An 18,512-nucleotide genomic window follows, 5' to 3' on the forward strand; every position below is an offset into this window, starting at 1 on the left:
CTGCCACCGTGGCACTAAAAATTGCCATGTTACTCTCCGTATTTGAGAGCAGGGGGAATGTAAGTGAATTATGATTTTACCATGACTTCCTCTTAGTGTAAAATAGTGTCAAATCATAGTACTTCTCTAATCCTTGCTTTCCCCATATGAAAGGAAGGCCAAATGTTGCCCGTCATGGTAGAGGTGTGAGAATAAGCAAAGAAGTTCATGTGCACGGTAAAGCACGATGGGCCCTTCAGGAGAGAAGCCCTAGCAAACATGTCAGAACCTGCTGGCACTGCTCGTGCCAAGGCCTTTATATGTATGTGAATTAATGAAAACTTTAAAAATAATCCTGCTTTCATATAGTTAGTATAAAAAGCTAATTCTTGTCCCCAAGACCAGGCTTAGAAAGGGGTCCCATGATATGAGGCCTGCTTATCCAACTGCTTAACCCAAGAGGAGTCTGACAAAATTAAAATCAGAACACAAAACTTTCCATTACAAATCACCTGCTACTGAGGTTAAGGTCAAATCACTTAAGCCGTTCAATCAGGCTAATGAGATGAAAAGAATTGCAAGTGTACAAAGCAACTCATTTCTTTCAGAAGTCATGGCTTCGGTAACCCTTAATCTGAAGCAGGGGCAAACTCTGTGCTGTTTTCCTTCCCAGGATTCGGTAAGCCCACGAGAGAACCGGGATACGCAAGTTTCCCTCATGGGATATGATTTTATGTAAGGTGAAGAAGAGTCCACAGGGCGGCAACCAGGAGGGGGAACTATGGATGACTCTACGGGAAACCCTGAGAAACTGAGACGAAAAGCTGCTGCTGAATTTTAAATCAGTATTGACACATGCTTAGAGTCCAGGGGTGTTTAATACATATATGGGATGTGGAATATAATAACTGTAATTCTTCAGGAGAGTAGATCTTTAACCAAAATCCGCCTTATAGAATAAGCTGTGCAGAATGATAAGCTGCCGGGTAGGCAGCCATTCTCGGCAAATGTACTGCCATTTATGTTGCCATTTATTTCTGTTACTAATAACCAAGGTTTGCGACGTAGTTTTTAAATATTTTAGGATTAGTCTTGGGATATTATCACTTTTGTCCTTGTAGATACTGATGTATAGGGAGGGATTATCTTTTAGTAAGAGGCAACTCCGGGAAGTCTATCTAGGACAGCTGAAAAGCAGCAGTCAGCCGGAAGAGAGCCTGGGAAATGCGTCTGGAACCCATGTAGCTGTACAGCCAGTACACTGCCTCTAACCTAAATGTTCACATTCCTTTGGGATGATGTGCAAAGATGTGGAGGCGAGTAAGGGCTGATGGAGACTTGGATCCTCTAACCCCAAGCCAGCACAGGCACTGATAATAACCTAGTGGCCAAGTGCTGGGATTCTGGAGGCAGGGAGACCTGAGTCTGAAGCCTGGCTCTGCCAGACAGTAGGTCTGCAACTTCAAATGGGTGATTTAAGCTTTCTGAACCTCACTGTTCTTTGTAAGTTAGTGTTTCTAATAGTGCCTACTTCATAGGGTTGTTTTGAAAAGGAAGATCATATACATAAAGAACATGTTTAGCACAAAGCCTGGCACACAGTAAGAGCTTAACAGACGTTAGCTGAAAAGGGGGATGTGGGGTTGGCATAGTGGGAATCTTGCAGAACTCTGTTTAAACTCAAAGAAGGATGGGTGTGTTTCTTTGAAGCACTTGGGTCCTGAGTGTACAGGAGATAAGGATCAAGAATGACTGACAGGGCAGGAAACCTCAGTAAGGAACAATCTCTTGGGGACCCCTAAATAGTCTTATCCACCCACTGGATCACAGCAGCTTAACAAAAGAGATTCTACTTGGTACTTTCTGTGCTCAGTTTGGTTCAATGCACAAAAGTCAGGTGAGAGGCATGGAATACTGCCTAGCCTTAATACTCCTGGCCTAGAACTTGGAATCTGAACATGACCATTCCTATAAAGGGGCTAACTTTCATTTAAAAGTAAGCCATTTATCCAGCAATCTAAACAAGTCCTATGCCTGTCTGGGGACACCCATATACACCAAGCATAAGAGGCACTCATGGCAAACATTTTTACCAAACACAGCTTAGGAGATATCATTGTCTCATTAGGACACCTTTGAACTCCTCAATGGGGGAAAAGCTTTAATACTTTTTGAAACTATTTCTAAATGTAGCTTCCTTAACATTATTTACCCTCTTTCCCTCTATGCCACCTTCTAGGACCAAATCATCACAGATCAAAGTCCAGGAAACATATTCTTTTTTTAAAAAAGGAACAAAAGTCTAAAAGAATTATTAATAATGAGATATAACATGGGAAGAGAAAAAAAAATCAGATGGGGAGAAATTCCATTACTTGTGCTAATGGGGATTGTTCTCAAACATTTCCGACCAAAAAAAAAAGAACCCCAAAGAACTCCCCCCCCACCAACAAATTCATATTCAATCAACCAGCCCAGCAAGCTGCTCAGGCCCAGCACAGACACAGGTATCGTCTCTCAGAAGCATTTGGAAGAGGCAGAGTCAGTGCAAGAGAACAATGTGAAGCAAACCAGAGTCCAGTTCACTCAAAACTAAACCCTGGTTTCTTCTTGCTTTCTCCCCACTTGGTTCTCTCACTCTCCTTTCCCCTCCTGCTAAAAGGTGACTAGTGAGCTTCTTCTAGATAAGGAATTTTGGATTAAATCTTTAAAAGGACACAATATCTAAAATATGTCATAAACCAACAACAGTAATAACATACAAGTTACATGTAAGTACAGGACGGCGCTGTCAGACCCCAGACTGTTGTCCACCTGCACGGTCACTCGGAAAATGCCCACATTGTGATAGACGTGTTTGATCCCATCCTCCATGGAGCTGAGGTTGACATAAGACACTGCGATGCCATCCCCGAAGTCCACTTGGATGAATGTCCTCTGGACGTCACCCTGAAAGACAACATCAGAGGAAGGGGAGTCGGAGGTGCTTCGCTGCTGCTTCTCCAGGGGTTGGGGCTTGTGTGAGCCCCCGGCTCAAAAGGCAGCCCTGGTTCCCTCCTATAGCTGGGAGCATCTGTCTGTGTGACAGGATCCCTGTGACATTCCTTGGCAGACAGGAGTTTACTAAGATGGATGCTCTCCAAATCTGAAAGGCACCAACTCCCAAAAGTTTCAAGATTTGGAAAATTAAGTGTTTGATTATCAGCTCCAATTTGATATTCAGTTTCTCTGAAGGCTTTGTTTACAGTCTGATCATACACATGAATAAAAGACTTACACACACAGTTTAAAAACTTCAGCCTCCCTGACATAATCAAGGACCACTTCCCATGTGTCCTGGACCCCCAAAGCCCCTTCTTTATATCTGGTTCCCTAACTGTGCTGGAGGAAGGACAGGAGACACCTTGCCTTACACATGATATGGCATTGGACTTAGCCCTATTATTGTTTAAGATAATGATGGTTATTTTGTTTACATTTCAGCATTTTGTACTATCAAAATGACCTCATTTTCTTCTTCACAGAATCTCAGTCTAGAGAAAAGTGGGCAATGTTTGTTCATTTTACAGATGAGGAAGCTGAAGTGAAGAAAGTTTTAACCATTTGCTCAGGGTTACCACAGCTAGTTAGCAGCAGTCTTGGGATTTGAACTCATCGCTCTGGACTTGGTTTTCATTCATTATAGGTGGGTAAAGCATTGACACATCCTCCCAGCTCTAATCCTGTTGTCCCATTAACCGGCTGGATGACTTCATGCAAGTCATTCAGTCTCCTTTGGTCTCAGTTACCTAATCTGTGAAATGGGCATATTAAAGTCTTACCATCTTAACTCAAAGGTTGTTATAGAAGACATGTGAGTAATCAGTCATCTGTAAAATTCGATACCAAAATGAATGACTGTAAAAACAATGCAGCTGTAAAAGACTTGCTATATCCCTTTTAAAGCTGGACCGGAATCATGTGATTCTAAACTTCCCACTAGTGAGCAGGAGAAGATAAAGTCTGCTTTATAAAATCCCAAACCTGTAAAAAAAAAAAAAATAGCCTGTGGAATTAGTTGAGATTCTTAAGGAATAGTTTCTTAGAAAAACTGACAAAATCCAGCATCCCTCACAGACAGCCCATCCTTTAACAAGTTTCTTTGCTTGTTTTGTTAGCTTTTCCCATTTTGGGGATGGGAAAGAAAACAAAAAACCTTTGAAATAGAAATGTATTTTCAATTAAGTAAGGTTCATATGGTATCATATTTTGTGAAAAGGGCAAGTTTAAAATGCTGACATTTAAAAGATTAATTCATAGGGAAAGGAAAAGCAATTCAAATCTTATGAATCTATGTGACCTACTCTTCTGATCTGTGCCCAGCCAAGCATTGTGTGAGGGGGTACACAGCAGCTAACCTTCAGTAAGGACTTGGGCAAAAATTCTCCCCTAGGGTGGGAAAAAGAAACTCCATTCAAAATTATGAAACAAATATCCACAAGCCCAGACATTGTGCAATTACTTGAATTCCCTTTACTAATAAATATACATGTCAGCCATTCTTGCTGACTTGTCCTTCATTTGGACAACCAAATTGGACTGATCAATTTCTCCTTCTGTTTTTGGTCAGTTTCCTCCCATGTTTTCTGTATTTTCAACAGAGTTGCTGCCAGAGAATCCTGGGTTTGGGCATGGAGGAAGAACCCACCTTAAAATCTACTCACGTTATTTGGGACAAGTGTCTCAGGGAAATACCAGGAGTAGCTAGGCTTAATTAACCAGGTTATCTATGGAATGAAACAAGCACTATAGTTTCTGAGAAAGAGGTTGAGAGACAGACAGAGAGGGAAAGAGAGGTATAGGGTTCTTTGTGGAGACAGAGTGGACATCAGGTAGGGTCACCATTTGCAAGAAGAAAGAAGGGAGATTAGCCTCTCAGCTGATTCTACTTCGGCCTCCACAGAGAGAGAGCAGCTACTACCCCCGTTACTGGGGAAAGTACAGCTTTGGCTGCTACTGCTTGAGTCTACCTTGCATTGCTCTTTCTGTCTGGTATTCACCACTCTCCTTGTGTGGCCCTGGACTTAGACCTCTTGTCAGTTACTTGAAACTCCTCCCAAGTTCTGTCTGGATGTCCACTGTCTGTTGGCCTGATAGCATTCCTAATTCTCCACGGTGGACAATGTTCTCTGTGTACATCACAGGTGAAAGGAGGGAGTCTCATGGCATTTGGACTAGTGCATCAGTAGGGCTGCCAATAGAGTGGAGGAGCCAGGCTTTTAGAATATTAGGTCAGGTACAGGGATGGAGATATAGATATACAGATATATGTATATCAGGTTTACCACACATCTGAGAGCCCCAGTGGGTAAAGACATGAAATCCCCCAATCAAATGTGAGATCCCCAAGGCCTCCTGATGTGGGCGAAGGCCTCTGGGCTTGGTGTTCTGCACAGAAGAAGAGAGCATCCAGGGGCCAAGTATCTGACAGCTGAAGGCGGCAGATTCACCCCTGTTTGTTGTAGCTTTGCCCACTCAAGTGGAACACACTGGATCTCCTGCCTTTGCCGTCAGAGGCTCTCAGGTGCTTGAAAAACCTAACACAGTTGTAGCTGCATCACTTTGGGGCTCACCTACATCAACCTCTGACTTCCTTGGGCTGCAATTACCATCTCAGGCAGGGATACCAACTGTTTTACAGAATAAGAAACAGGACAAAGGGAAGAATTCCTAAGTCCTAGGTCACCATTTGATTAGGTATGCCTGCCCCGCTTTAATGGGGTCATTCTTTCTTTCTTCTGGTCGTTCATTAATTCGACCAGTGACAGGTATTTATTAGGTGTCTATCTTCTGTCAGGTACTAAATGGAGAAAATGCTGTTCAGTAAATTATAACCAACTAAACAAAACAGATATGGTCTGGGCTTTCTTGAGCAAAAAAACTACTGGTGAGACAGATGGACTTTAATAATCACAAAAATAAATAAAAAGCTATTCTAGGGGATGATGTCAGAGGTCCATGGCATTGTAAGCTTGTACAGCAGGGAGAAGTAGAGCTGAAAATCTAACCCGATTGAGAACTTCAAGAAAGGCTTCAAGGGGCTTCCCTGGTGGTGCAGTGGTTAAGAATCCACCTGCCAATGCAGGGGACACGGACGGGTTCAAGCCCTAGTCCGGGAAGATCCCACATGCAACGGAGCAACTAAGCCCGTGCACCACAACTGCTGTGGCCGTGAGCCACAACTACTGAGCCGGTGCACCTAGAGACCATGCTCTGCAACAAGAGAAGCCACCACAGTGAGAAGCCCGTGCACGGCAATGAAGAGTAGCTCGCCGCAACTAGAGAAAGCCTGCACGCAGCAACGAAGACCCAATGCAGCCAAAAATAAATAAATAAAATAAATTTTAAAAAAAAAAGAAAGAAAGGCTTCAGGAAGAAGTGATATCTGAGCTGAGAAGACCTGAAGGAAAGAATTTAACCAAACAAAGGACATGAGCAAAAGAGATGGAGGTGAGGAGTTCAGGCAATGAGGACAACAGGAACCAGGTGTGCAAGGGCCCTGTGGCAGAAGGGGGTGATACAGTTAAAGGAAGCTAACAATACAGGCACAGTAGGAACATGTGAAATTAGACTGGAGGGGAGACGATGACATTTTAGGATTTGGCGGCCAAGTTTCTGACTTCGATCTTTCTCCTAAGAGCAATGGGAAGACATCGGTGTTTGAAGCAGGGGTGTGGGGGAAGATGGCATGATAATATTTTTAATTCAAAAAGATCACTCTGGCTACAATATGGAGGATGCACTGGAAGGAGGCCCAAATATTCTGGGAAGCCAATTAGGCCATAGTTCGGGATAGATGATAGGTAGATAGATATATGAGTTGCAACAGGAAATTACATTCACCTTCCTGCTAAATTAATTCCCATAGTTTATTGGTTTTGAAATCAATGAATCTCAGCCTTTGATATCAAAATCTCTTATAGAAACTAAAAGAAAAAAAAAGCTGATGTCCAGTTATCATCCGAGACCCACCTCCTGGTTCGGGACCTCTGGGGAGGATGCTTGGTCCTGCTGTGGCCTGAAAAAGGTCCACAGCTGATGCTGGGCTGCACCAAAGGTTGAGGCCCACTGGTTCAGACTGTCGAACGTTAGGTTTTCTTGTGACCGAACTCATCTAAAGATGAATACAGTACAACACAAGCTGATGCCATTCCTATTCCACCTTGGCACAATGGTGAAAGTTTTCCCAGGATGTTTTAGGATTCTAAGTGCTAAGGATGTATTAATAGAGCCAGGAATGGAAGAACTAAACTCACTGTTAGTGGCTGGTGCACAATCACAAAAGTTCCACGACACACTTGGTCAAGGTCAGTTCTCTAGGAAAACGAGTTGCTGGATAATATGAAGGTAGTTTGTATACAGGGCTGAGATGTACCCTCAAGGCCTGTATCTTCAGTACCTAACACAGCGCTTGCAGGTGATTCTTTTCTGTTCAATACATTTTGAAAATTTAAGAAAGAAAAAATAAATTTTGAATATTGTGCATTTCTACCATGCTTGTTCATTAAAGTGCTTTCTTGTATATTATCTCATCTGGCTGTTAGGACCTTTGGGAGACACCAAGGGAAGATGTTATTTCTATTTGCTATACCAGGAGAACTGGAGCACAAACAGGTTAAACGAGAAGCCGGAAGTCCCATAGCTGGTGAGAGGCTTAAAAACAGGTCTAAGATGATTTGTGGTTTAGCTTTATCCTTGCAGCTCAGTCCTTGTTGAGTTCCTTTCATTGGAATTTACTTGCAATGCCTTTTAGAGTGAGAGAAAGGTGATAACAAAGGCAAGCCTCACTTTCTTTTCTTGTTTAGACTCTATTCCTGGCTTTGACCATTTCCCTGCCCCCGACAATATTTTTGCTTATAAGTGGAAAGATGGGTTGTTGTGAACTCCATACACTACCCTAATGTCTTCCCTCTGGTGAAGCAGTGTCATGTTCAAGCCATACATAAGTTAGAGAATATGGGAAATGATAGGCATTCATACTCAGTAATCAGGAAAATCTTGTGTATCAAGAGGTAGGTACTTCAACCTAATGACAAGTCATTCCCAAAACACAACCTACGCTGGAAAATATCTAGACTGTCACATAAAATTCTTTAGACCTAATGCCATTTAGCCACATGCCCTAATATAGACACAGAACCGAGAGTACTAGCTCAAAAGAAGTGCCCAAGAAAGGCACAAAAGCCACGTGAAATCTACACAGGGATTCTCCAAGGGCAGCACTGGCTTCTGTAATAGAAAAACAAATATATCAAATGGCCACAATGAAGCCAAGAAATGTAGCCTGAGAAATGAAAGGTGTGTGAACCTAACCTATCAGGTCCTGTAACAGGGCTTCAGAGAAAAATGGGAAAACAAATGCTACAGTAACTCAACAGTGACAGCCTCAGTCCAGAAATGAGACTCCAAGACCCACCTGAAGGCATTAGGGACCCACTGCAGACAGAAACTGGACTCGTTTGTCAGAGGTTGGTCCTTGCAAAGCTCGAGGGTGGGCCTGACTCAGGTTTTACTGAAATTCAGTCCTGGAAGGTGCCTTACAGTTTATGCAGCAAAAACTACATTGAAGTGAAACACCTATAGTATAATCTAGTTTTAAATGCATAAAAGAACACAAGTACTGTAAGTCTGTATGTGTTTGCATGAGCATAAGTGTGCTGGTTAAAACAACCCAGCCTGTTAACACTGATTACCCCAGGGGTGAAGTGAAGTGAGGGGCAGAGGAAGATCAGCAGGGTTAAAAGAGAGGAGTAAAGGAGGGGCAATAAAGATTTCACCAAATTTAAAAGAAGCGGTGGAGTAGGGGATAACATAAGAAACATCACAAAACACAATACTTTATCCCTACTGTTACTATAAACATTTAAATATTAAGTATATAGGAAATAACCAGGAGGTAACACAGACATTGGTTAGATTGATCATGAGATACAGCTGACTTTGGTCTTGGATTTCTATTATTACTTTAACGTTTTTTTGACCACAGTATTTGAACAAAGATATCACTAGGGGCATTAAATGCCAGAAACAAAAATCAGACATTTCAGTCTTTCTTCTTATGGCTAAAGGTACTTGGGCAGGATGGGGAGTGTGAAATAAAAATAATCCACATTTTGGGAAGGTAAATCTGTGCAGCCACTATGGAAAACAGTATAGAGGTTCAACAAACTAAAAATAGAGCTGCCATATGATCCAGCAATCCCACTCCTAGGCATATATCTGGACAAAGCTATAATTCAAGAAGACACATGCACCCCTATGTTCAGAGCAGCACTATTCACAATAGCCAAGACATGGAAACAACTTAAATGTCCATCGACAGAGGAATGGATAAAGCAGATGTGGTACATATATACAATGGAATACTACTCAGCCATAAAAAAGAACGAAATAATACCATTTGCAGCCACATGGATGGACCTAGAGATTATCATACTAAGTGAAGTAAGTCAGAAAGAGAAAGACAAATACCATATGTCAGTTATATGTAGAATCTAAAATATGACACAGATGAACTTATCTATGAAAGAGAAACAGACTCACAGACATAGAGAACAGACTTATGGTTGCCAAGGGGGTGGGGGCTGGGGGAGTTTGGGAATAGCAGATGCAAGCTATTATATTGAATGGATAAACAATAAGGTCCTACTGTATAGTACGGGGAACTATATTTAACATCCTGTGATAAACCATAATGAAAGAGAATATGAAAAAGAATGTATATACATGTATAACTGAATCATTTTGCTGTACATCAGAAATTAACATAACTGTAAATCAACTATACTTCAATAAAATAAATTAGAAAAAACAAAAAATAATCCACCTTTGCCTTGCATGTCCTATTCCAGGGTATGCGACTCAGGTTAGCAACTTTAGACTTAGACTGGCAAGGTTTTTTATGGCTGAGTCTCAAGAAGAAACAGAAAAGGAGATAACTATGGTATAATGTTGCTCTGGCCTCCAAAGAAGAGATTTTGTCAGCAGGTGGAAAGGAGTTCATGGAAAGAAGCGCTATCCCCCTTGTGCTTATTCAATAAGACCGACCTCTGGCATGTGACTTATTACGTGAATTGTGCTAAGATTGTTCTAGAACAATTCCTGATGGTCACTAAGGAAAAAGAAAGAGAACATTTCTCAAAAGTTTTCTGTCCTGGAAATAATAACAGCATCTCTCTCTATAGTTTCTCATTGAATCTTTAAAAAAAAATTTTTTATATTTTTGTTATAGATAGCTTTTTATTTTTTTAACATCTTTATTGGAGTATAATTGCTTTACAATGGTGTGTTAGTTTCTCCTTTATAACAAAGTGAATCAACTATACATATACATATATCCCCATATATCCTCCCTCTTGCGTCTCCCTCCCACCCTCCCTATCCCGCCCCTCTAGGTGGTCACAAAGCACCAATCTGATCTCCCTGTGCTATGTGACTGCTTCGGACTAGATATTTTACATTTGGTAGTGTATATATGACCATGCCACTCTCTCACTTCGTCTCAGCTTACCTTTCCCCTCCCCGTGTCCTCAAGTCCATGCTCTACATCTGTGTCTTTATTCCTGTCCTGCCCCTAGGTTCTTCAGAGCTATTTTTTTGTTTTTTAGATTCCATATATATGTGTTAGCATACGGTATTTGTTTTCCTCTTTCTGACTTACTTCACGCTGTATGACAGTCTCTAGGTCCATCCACCTCACTACAGATAATACAATTTTGTTTCTTTTTATGGCTGAGTAATATTCTATTGTATATATGTGCCACATCTTCTTTATCCATTCCTCTGTTGATGGACACTTAGGCTGCTTCCATGTCCTGGCTATTGTAAATAGTGCTGCAATGAACACTGTGGTACGTGACTCTTTTTGAATTACGGTTTTCTCAGGGTATATGCCCAGCAGTGGGATTGCTGGGTCGAATGGTAGTTCTATTTGTAGTTTTATAAGGAGCCTCCATACTGTTCTCCCTAGTGGCTGTATCAATTTACATTCCCAACAACAGTGCAAGAGGGTTCCCTTTTCTCCACACCCTGTCCAGCATTTACTGTTTCTAGATTTTTTGACGATGGCCATTCTGACTAGTGTGAGTTGATACCTCATTGTAGTTTTTCATTTCTCTAATGATTAGTGATGTTGAGCATCCTTTCATGTGTTTATTGGGAATCTGTATATCTTCTATGGAGAAATGACTATTTAGGTCTTCTGCCCATTTTTGGATTGGGTTGTTTGTTTTTTTGATATTGAGCTGCATGAGTTCCTTACATATTTTGGAGATTAATCCTTTGTCAGTTGCTTCATTTGCAAATATTTTCTCCCATTGTGAGGGCTGTCTTTTCGCCTTGTTTATGGTTTCCTTTGCTGTGCAAAAGCTTTTAAGTTACATTAGGTCCCATTTGTTTATGTTTTTTAGTTTCCATTTCTCTAGCAGGTGGGTCAAAAAGGATCTTGCTGTGATTTATGTCATAGACTGTCCTGCCTATGTTTTCCCCTAAGAGTTTTATAGTGCCTGGCCTTACATTTAGGTCTTTAATCCATTTTGAGTTTATTTTTGTGTATGGTGTTAGGAAATGTTCTAATTTCATTGTTTTACATGTAGCTGTCTAGTTTTCCCAGCACCACTTATTGAAGAGGCTGTCTTTTCTCCATTGTATATTCTTGCCTCGTCTATCAAAGATAAGGTGACCATATGTGTGTGGATTTATCTCTGAGCTTTCTATCCTGTTCCATTGATCTATATTTCTGTTTTTGTGCCAGTACCATACTGTCTTGATTACTGTAGCTTTGTAGTACAGTCTGAAGTCAGGGAGCCTGATTCCTCCAGCTCTGTTTTTCTTTCTCAAGATTGCTTTGGCTATTCGGGGTCTTTTGTGTTTCCATACAAATTGTAAAATTTTTTGTTCTAGTTCTGAAAAATGCCATTGGTAGTTTGATAGGGACTGCACTGAATCTGTAGTTTGCTTTGGGTAGTATAGTCATTTTCACAATGTTGATTCTTCTAATCCAAGAACATGATATCTCTATCTGTTTGTATCACCTTTAATTTCTTTCATCAGTGTCATAATTTTCTGCATACAGGTCTTTTGTCTCCTTAGGTAGGCTTATTCCTAGGTATTTTATTCTTTTTGTTGCAATGGTAAATGGGGGTGTTTCCTTAATTTCTCTTTCAGATTTTTCATCATTAATGTATAGGGATGCAAGAGATTTCTGTGCATTCATTTTGTAACCTGCTACTTTACCAAATTCATTGATTAGCTCTAGTAGTTTTCTGGTAGCATCTTTAGGATTCTCTATGTATAGTATCATGTCATCTTCAAACAGTGACAGCTTTACTTCTTCTTCTCTGATTTGGATTCCTTTTATTTCTTTTTCTTCTCTGACTGCTGTGGCTAAAACTTCCAAAACTTCCAATAATAGTGGTGACTGTGGACAACCTTGTCTTGTTCCTGACCTTAGAGGAAATGGTTTCAGTTTTTCACAACTGAGAACGATATTGGCTGTGGGTTTGTCATATATGGCCTTTATTATGTTCAGGTAAGTTTCCTGTATGCCTACCTTCTAGAGGGTTTTTATTATAAATGGGTGTTGAATTTTGTCAAAAGCTTTTTCTGCATCTATTGAGATGATCATATGTTTTTTCTCCTTCAGTTTGTTGATATGGTGTATCACATTGATTGATTTGTGTATATTGAAGAATCCTTGCATTCCTGGAATAAACCCCACTTGATCATGTTGTATGATCCTTTTAACGCACTGTTAGGTTCTGTTTGCTAGTGTTCTTTTGAGGATTTTTGCATCTATGTTCATCACTGATATTGGTCTGTAGTTTACTTTCTTTGTGAAATCTTTGTCTGGTTTTGGTATCAGGGTAATGGTGGCCTCGTAGAATGAGTTTGGGAGTGTTCCTCCCTCTGCTATATTTTGGAAGATTTTGAGAAGGATAGGCGTTAGCTCTTCTCTAAAAGTTCGACAAAATTCGCCTGTGAAGCCATCTGGTCCTGGGCTTTTGTCTGTTGGAAGATTTTTAATCACAGTCTCAATTTCAGTGCTTGTGATTGGCCTGTTTATATTTTCTATTTCTTCCTGGTTCAGTCTCGGAAGGTTGTGCTTTACCTAGAATTTGTCCATTTCTTCCAGGTTGTCCATTTTATTGGCATATAGTTGCCTGTAGTAATCTCTCATGATCCTTTGTATTTCTGCAGTGTCAGCTGTTACTTCTTTTTCATTTCTAATTCTATTGACTTGAGTCTTCTCCCTTTTTTTCTTGATGAGTCTGGCTAATGGCTTATCTATCTTGTTTATCTTCCCAAAGAACCCGCTTTTAGTTTTACTGATCTTTGCTATCATTTCTTTTTCATTTATTTCTGATCTGATCTTTATGATTTCTTTCCTTCTGCTAACTTTGGGGTTTTTTTGTTCTTCTTTCTCTAACTGCTTTAGGTGTAAGGTTAGGTTGCTTATTAGAGATGTTTCTTGTTTCTTGAGGTAGGGTTGTACTGCTACAAACTTCCCTCTTAGAACTGCTTTTGCTGCATCCCATAGGTTTTGGGTCATTGTGTTTTCATTGTCATTTGTTTCTAGGTATTTTTGATTTCCTCTTTGATTTCTTCAGTGATCTCTTGGTCATTTAGTAGTGTATTGTTTAGCCTCCATGTGTTTGTATTTTTTATAGATTTTTTCCTGTAAGTGATATCTAGTCTCATAGCGTTGTGATCGGAAAAGATATCTGATGCAATTTCAATTTTCTTAAATTTACCAAGGCTTGAGTTGTGACCCGAGATATGATCTCTCCTGGAGAATTTTCCATGAGCACTTGTGAAGAAAGTGTATTCTGTTGTTTTTGGATGGAATGTCCTATAAATATCAATTAAGTCTGTCTTGTTTAATGTATGATTTAAAGCTTGTGTTTCCTTATTATTTTCATTTCGGATGATCTGTCCATTGGTGAAAGTGGGTTGTTAAAGTCCCCTACTATGATTGTGTTACTGTCGATTTCCCCTTTTATGGCTTCTAGCAGTTGCCGTATGTATTGAGGTGCTCCTATGTTGGATGCATAAATATTTACAATTGTTAAATCTTCTTCTTGGATTGTTCCCTTGATCATTATGTAGTGTCCTTCTTTGGCTCTTGTAATAGTCTTTATTTTAAAGTCTATTTTGTCTCATATGAGAATTGCTACTGCAGCTTTTTTTGATTTCCATTTGCATAGAATATCTTTTCCATCCCCTCATTTTCAGTCTGTATGTGTCCCTAGGCCTGAAGTGGGTCTGTTGTAGACAGCATATATATGGGTTTTGTTTTTGTATCCATTCAGCCAGTCTATGTCTTTTGGTTGCAGCATTTAATCCACTTACATTTAAGGTAGTTATTGATATGTATGTTCCTATTACCATTTTCTTAATTGTTTTGGGTGTCCTTTTTTTTTTTTTTTTTTTGCGGTATGCGGGCTTCTCACTGTTGTGGCCTCTCCCGTTGCGTAGCACAGGCTCCAGATGCGCAGGCTCAGCAGCCATGGCTCACGGGCCCAGCCGCTCCACGGCACTTGGGATCTTCCCAGGCTGGGGCACGAACCCGTGTCCCCTGCATCAGCAGGCGGACTCTCAACCACTGCACCACCAGGGAAGCCCTGTTTTGGGTTTCTTATTGTAGGTCTTCTCCTTCTCTTGTGTTTCCTGCCTAGGAAGTTCCTTCAGCATTTTTTGTAAAGCTGGTTTGGTGGTGCTGAATTCTCTTAGCTTTTGCTTGTCTGTAAAGGTTTTAGTTACTCCATCGAATCTGAACGAGATCCTTGCTGGGTAGAGTAATCTTGTTTGTAGGTTTTTCCCTTTCATCACTTTCAATATATCCTGCCACTCCGTTCTGGCTTGCAGAGTGTCTGCTGAAAGATCAGCTGTTAACTTTATGGGGATTTCCTTGTATGTTATTTGTTTTTTTCCCCTTGCTGCTTTTAATATTTTTTCTTTGTATTTAATTTTTGATAGTTTGATCAATATGTGTCTTGGCGTGTTTCTTCTTGGATTTATCCTGTATGGGACTCTCTGTGCTTCCTGAACTTGACTGACTATTCCCTGTCCCATATTAGGGAAGTTTTCAACTATAATGTCTTCAACTATTTTCTCATTCCCTTTCTTTTTCTCTTCTTCTTCTGGGACTCCTATAATTCGAATGTTGGTGCGTTTAATGTTGTCCCAGAGGTCTCTGAGACTGTCCTCAATTCTTTCCATTGTTTTCTCTTTATCCTGCTCTGTGGTAGTTATTTGCACGATTTTATCTTCCAGGTCACTTATCCATTCGTCTGCCTCAGTTATTCTGCTATTGATTCCTTCTAGACAATTTTTAATTTCATTTATTGTGTTGTTCATCACTGTTTGTTTACTCTTTAGTTCTTCTAGGTTCTTTTTAAACGTTTCTTGTATTTTCTCCATTCCATTTCCAAGACTTTGGATCATCTTTACTATCATTACTCTGAATTCTTTTTCAGGTAGACTGCCTATTTCCTCTTCATTTGTTTGGTCTGGTGGGTTTTTACCTTGCTCCTTCATCTGCTGTGTTTCTCTGTCTTCTCATTTTGCTTAACTTACTGTTTTTGGGGTCTCCTTTTCCCAGCCTGCATTTTTGTAGTTCCTGTTGTTTTTGGTGTCTGTCCCCAGTGGATAAGGTTGGTTCAGTGGGTTGTGTAGGCTTCCTGGTGAGGGGATTGGTGCCTGTGTTCTGGTGGATGAGGCTGGATCTTGTCTTTCTGGTGGGCAGGACCACATCTGGTGGTGTGTTTTGGGGTGTCTGTGAACTTAGTATGATTTTAGACAGCCTCTCTGCTAATGGATGGGGTTGTGTTCCTGTCTTGCTAGTTGTTTGGCATAGGGTGTCCAGCACTGTAGCTTGCTGGTCATTGAGTGGAGCTGGGTCTTAGTGTTGAGACAGAGATCTTTGGGAGAACTTTCACCGTTTGATATTACATGGAGCCGGGAGGTCTCTGGTGGACTAATGTCCTGAACTCGGCTCTCCCACCTCAGAGGCACAGACCTGACACCTGGCCTGAGCACCGAGACCCTGTCAGTCACACGGCCAGGTATATGGGGAGTTTCTTGCCTTTTGGGAAGTCTGAGGTCTTCTGCCAAGATTCAGTAGGTGTTCTGTAGGAGTTGTTCCACATGTAGATGTATTTCTGATGTATTTGTGGGGAGGAAGGTGATCTCCATGTCTTACTCCTCCACCATCTTGAAGGTCTCTCCCTCATTGAATCTTCATCCCTAAACGACTCAGACCTAAAAGACTGTTAAAATTTGCCTAGCGTCACGAGATTAGTTTGAACCAAGCTCTTCTTAACTCCACGTTCATCACTACTACCTCTTGTTCAGAAGACACTCAAAGTATTCCATGTGCTCATTCCCAGATGGATGCTGAAGAATGGATTGACTGATATGTAAAAACAGAGAGCGTTTGTAAGCCTCAGTAACTAAAACCCGTTAGAGGAATGCCAGCACAGATCAAATTCTTCATTAAATAGTGATGTGAGAGGAGCCCGGTGTAATACTCCACACTCTAGAAAACACCATGGAAGCTACAAAGTGCATTTATGAAGACCTCTGATGATATGAGTGTTTGACAAAGAGTGAGGTGGCTGTAAACAGGAATCCACTGCTGACACTATGTTGGAACTGCCATCTTATAGTGGCCAACCGAGTCCTTGCAGCACAGGACAACACCAGTCTATGATAAAAGGCAGTTGCACATGCCCCATCTTCTGCTCCTAGCTCTCCTAGCATCACTTCCAAGAGGTACTACTATTGCTGAATGCTGAGGCTGCCACAGCAGATCAGCTGGGAGTGTTTCCTGGCTGTCTGGTTTGAAGCATTCCCTATGTGCTTCTATTCAGTTTCAAAACTGTGCTCTGGACATAATCCCAAGATATCTAGATATCGGCACAATTGCAAAATATAGACTCAACCTCCTTCCCTTGCCTATTCGGAGATGCTTTTCAATAGCACAGGCATCTCTCCAGATATGCAGACCTCGGGCTTCTCTGGGAGCAAAGGCAACAGTAAACTTGGATGCTTTGACCTGAAGGGAGAACATTCACAACAGTAAGGAGGGTAGTCCATGGGGTTTTATGATTTCACCAGAAAACTCAGGTCTGACAAGGCCAGTGATGCCAGGAAGACCAGGCTATGGACCCACCAAATAATTTGATTGGATGCGTATTTCGCCTTCGCTCTGATGAAATACAGATGGCTTGACCCTTCTTTGAGGACTATGATGCTTGGAACCTGCCTAACTAAATATCCAAATACTTCTGGATCTAATGCTCAGACCAAGAATTTCCTATTGGAACATCACAAAATGGTTTAATCCTTCACTTACAAATAAGCTGTAGCACCATGTGTTTAAATGAACAGCAAATTTCCAAATTTCATTTTTATATCTTCTGTACTTGTCTGGCTTAGCATGGAACAGAACACCATGAGACAGGAGGAACACTTGGCTTGTGTAAGTAGACAAATGACCATAAGCAAAGGCCTCCTTACTTCATCTGGACGTTGTGGTACCAAGAGGTCAGAACCTTGATCCATTGTGCTTTCAAAACCCTTTTTAGGTGGTAAAGGGCGTTGCTATACTGTTACCGCTATATGGTGTCTTCAGGAATCACCCCAGCAGCCTTTGGCAGGAAAACTATGGGGCTGCCCAATGACGTAAATTGTATAAATGTTTTTGAATGACTTTTAAAAAAATCACTCTAAAAGTAAACATTCAGGTATGTCATAAGAACAAGTTACATTTTGAAAGAAAGAGTAGTAGGAAGATTCCTTTAGGAATAAACCTACAATGAGTTTCTCCTATTACTAAAATATGTAATAGAAAGATGTTGACCTTATTAGAAGAAAGAAAAACAAAGAGAGAAAAGCCACGATGAATTCTTCGAGAAAACTGTAGAACATGCGTAAAACTTGGAAGAAGAAAATTCAAATTGCTCGTAATCGTACCACCCAGAGATCACATTGCTACACCGGTGAATACCATATTAACCAATAATAATGTGCGTGCGCGTGCACACGCGTGCACACAGGCACACACAATAACAACGGCAATACTGAAATTATTACACTGTTTTATGCTCTGCTGTCAACATTTTAAATAGCTTTCAGAATTTTTATACCCAGCATCACTTGGTGGACTTCATTGAGTCATGAGATCCTGTCTATGAAATGGACATTTGACTTCTTGCCCTGGATGTCACTTCATCACTCTTCCAAGTTATTAAGTTGTTATGAGATGTAAGTGACTTTACAGAGATCTACAGAAATCCACATGTCTATATGTGGAAGAGGTGCCCTAAAGAAGGCAGGTGGTGGCCTGAGAGTTAGAAGACCTGGCTGAATGCTGCCTGAAGTGCATTTTACAATCGGACCTCAGTTTCTCTAGCTATAGAGACGGGCAGATGATGATCCTAGTCGTCCTTTCTAGGCCAGGTAAACTGTCATTTTCATAATTCTATTATTCT

At 40.8% G+C, this 18,512-nt stretch overlaps 1 protein-coding gene across 1 annotated transcript in view; it reads right to left on the reverse strand.

Annotated features, from left to right (window-relative positions):
* The window catches only part of SORCS1 (sortilin related VPS10 domain containing receptor 1), a 554,727-nt gene that overhangs the window by 51,995 nt on the left and 484,220 nt on the right, over positions 1-18,512 (reverse strand). The window contains exon 19 of the mRNA XM_022568815.2: positions 2,742-2,928. Coding sequence (XP_022424523.2) covers positions 2,742-2,928 — 187 coding nt within the window. The remainder of the gene's footprint in view (positions 1-2,741; positions 2,929-18,512) is intronic.

Source organism: Delphinapterus leucas, chromosome 16, assembly GCF_059928025.1.
Source record: "Delphinapterus leucas isolate spDelLeu-1000000601 "Yukka" chromosome 16, BTC_Dleu_Yukka2, whole genome shotgun sequence".
Classification (NCBI taxonomy): Eukaryota; Metazoa; Chordata; class Mammalia; order Artiodactyla; family Monodontidae; genus Delphinapterus; species Delphinapterus leucas.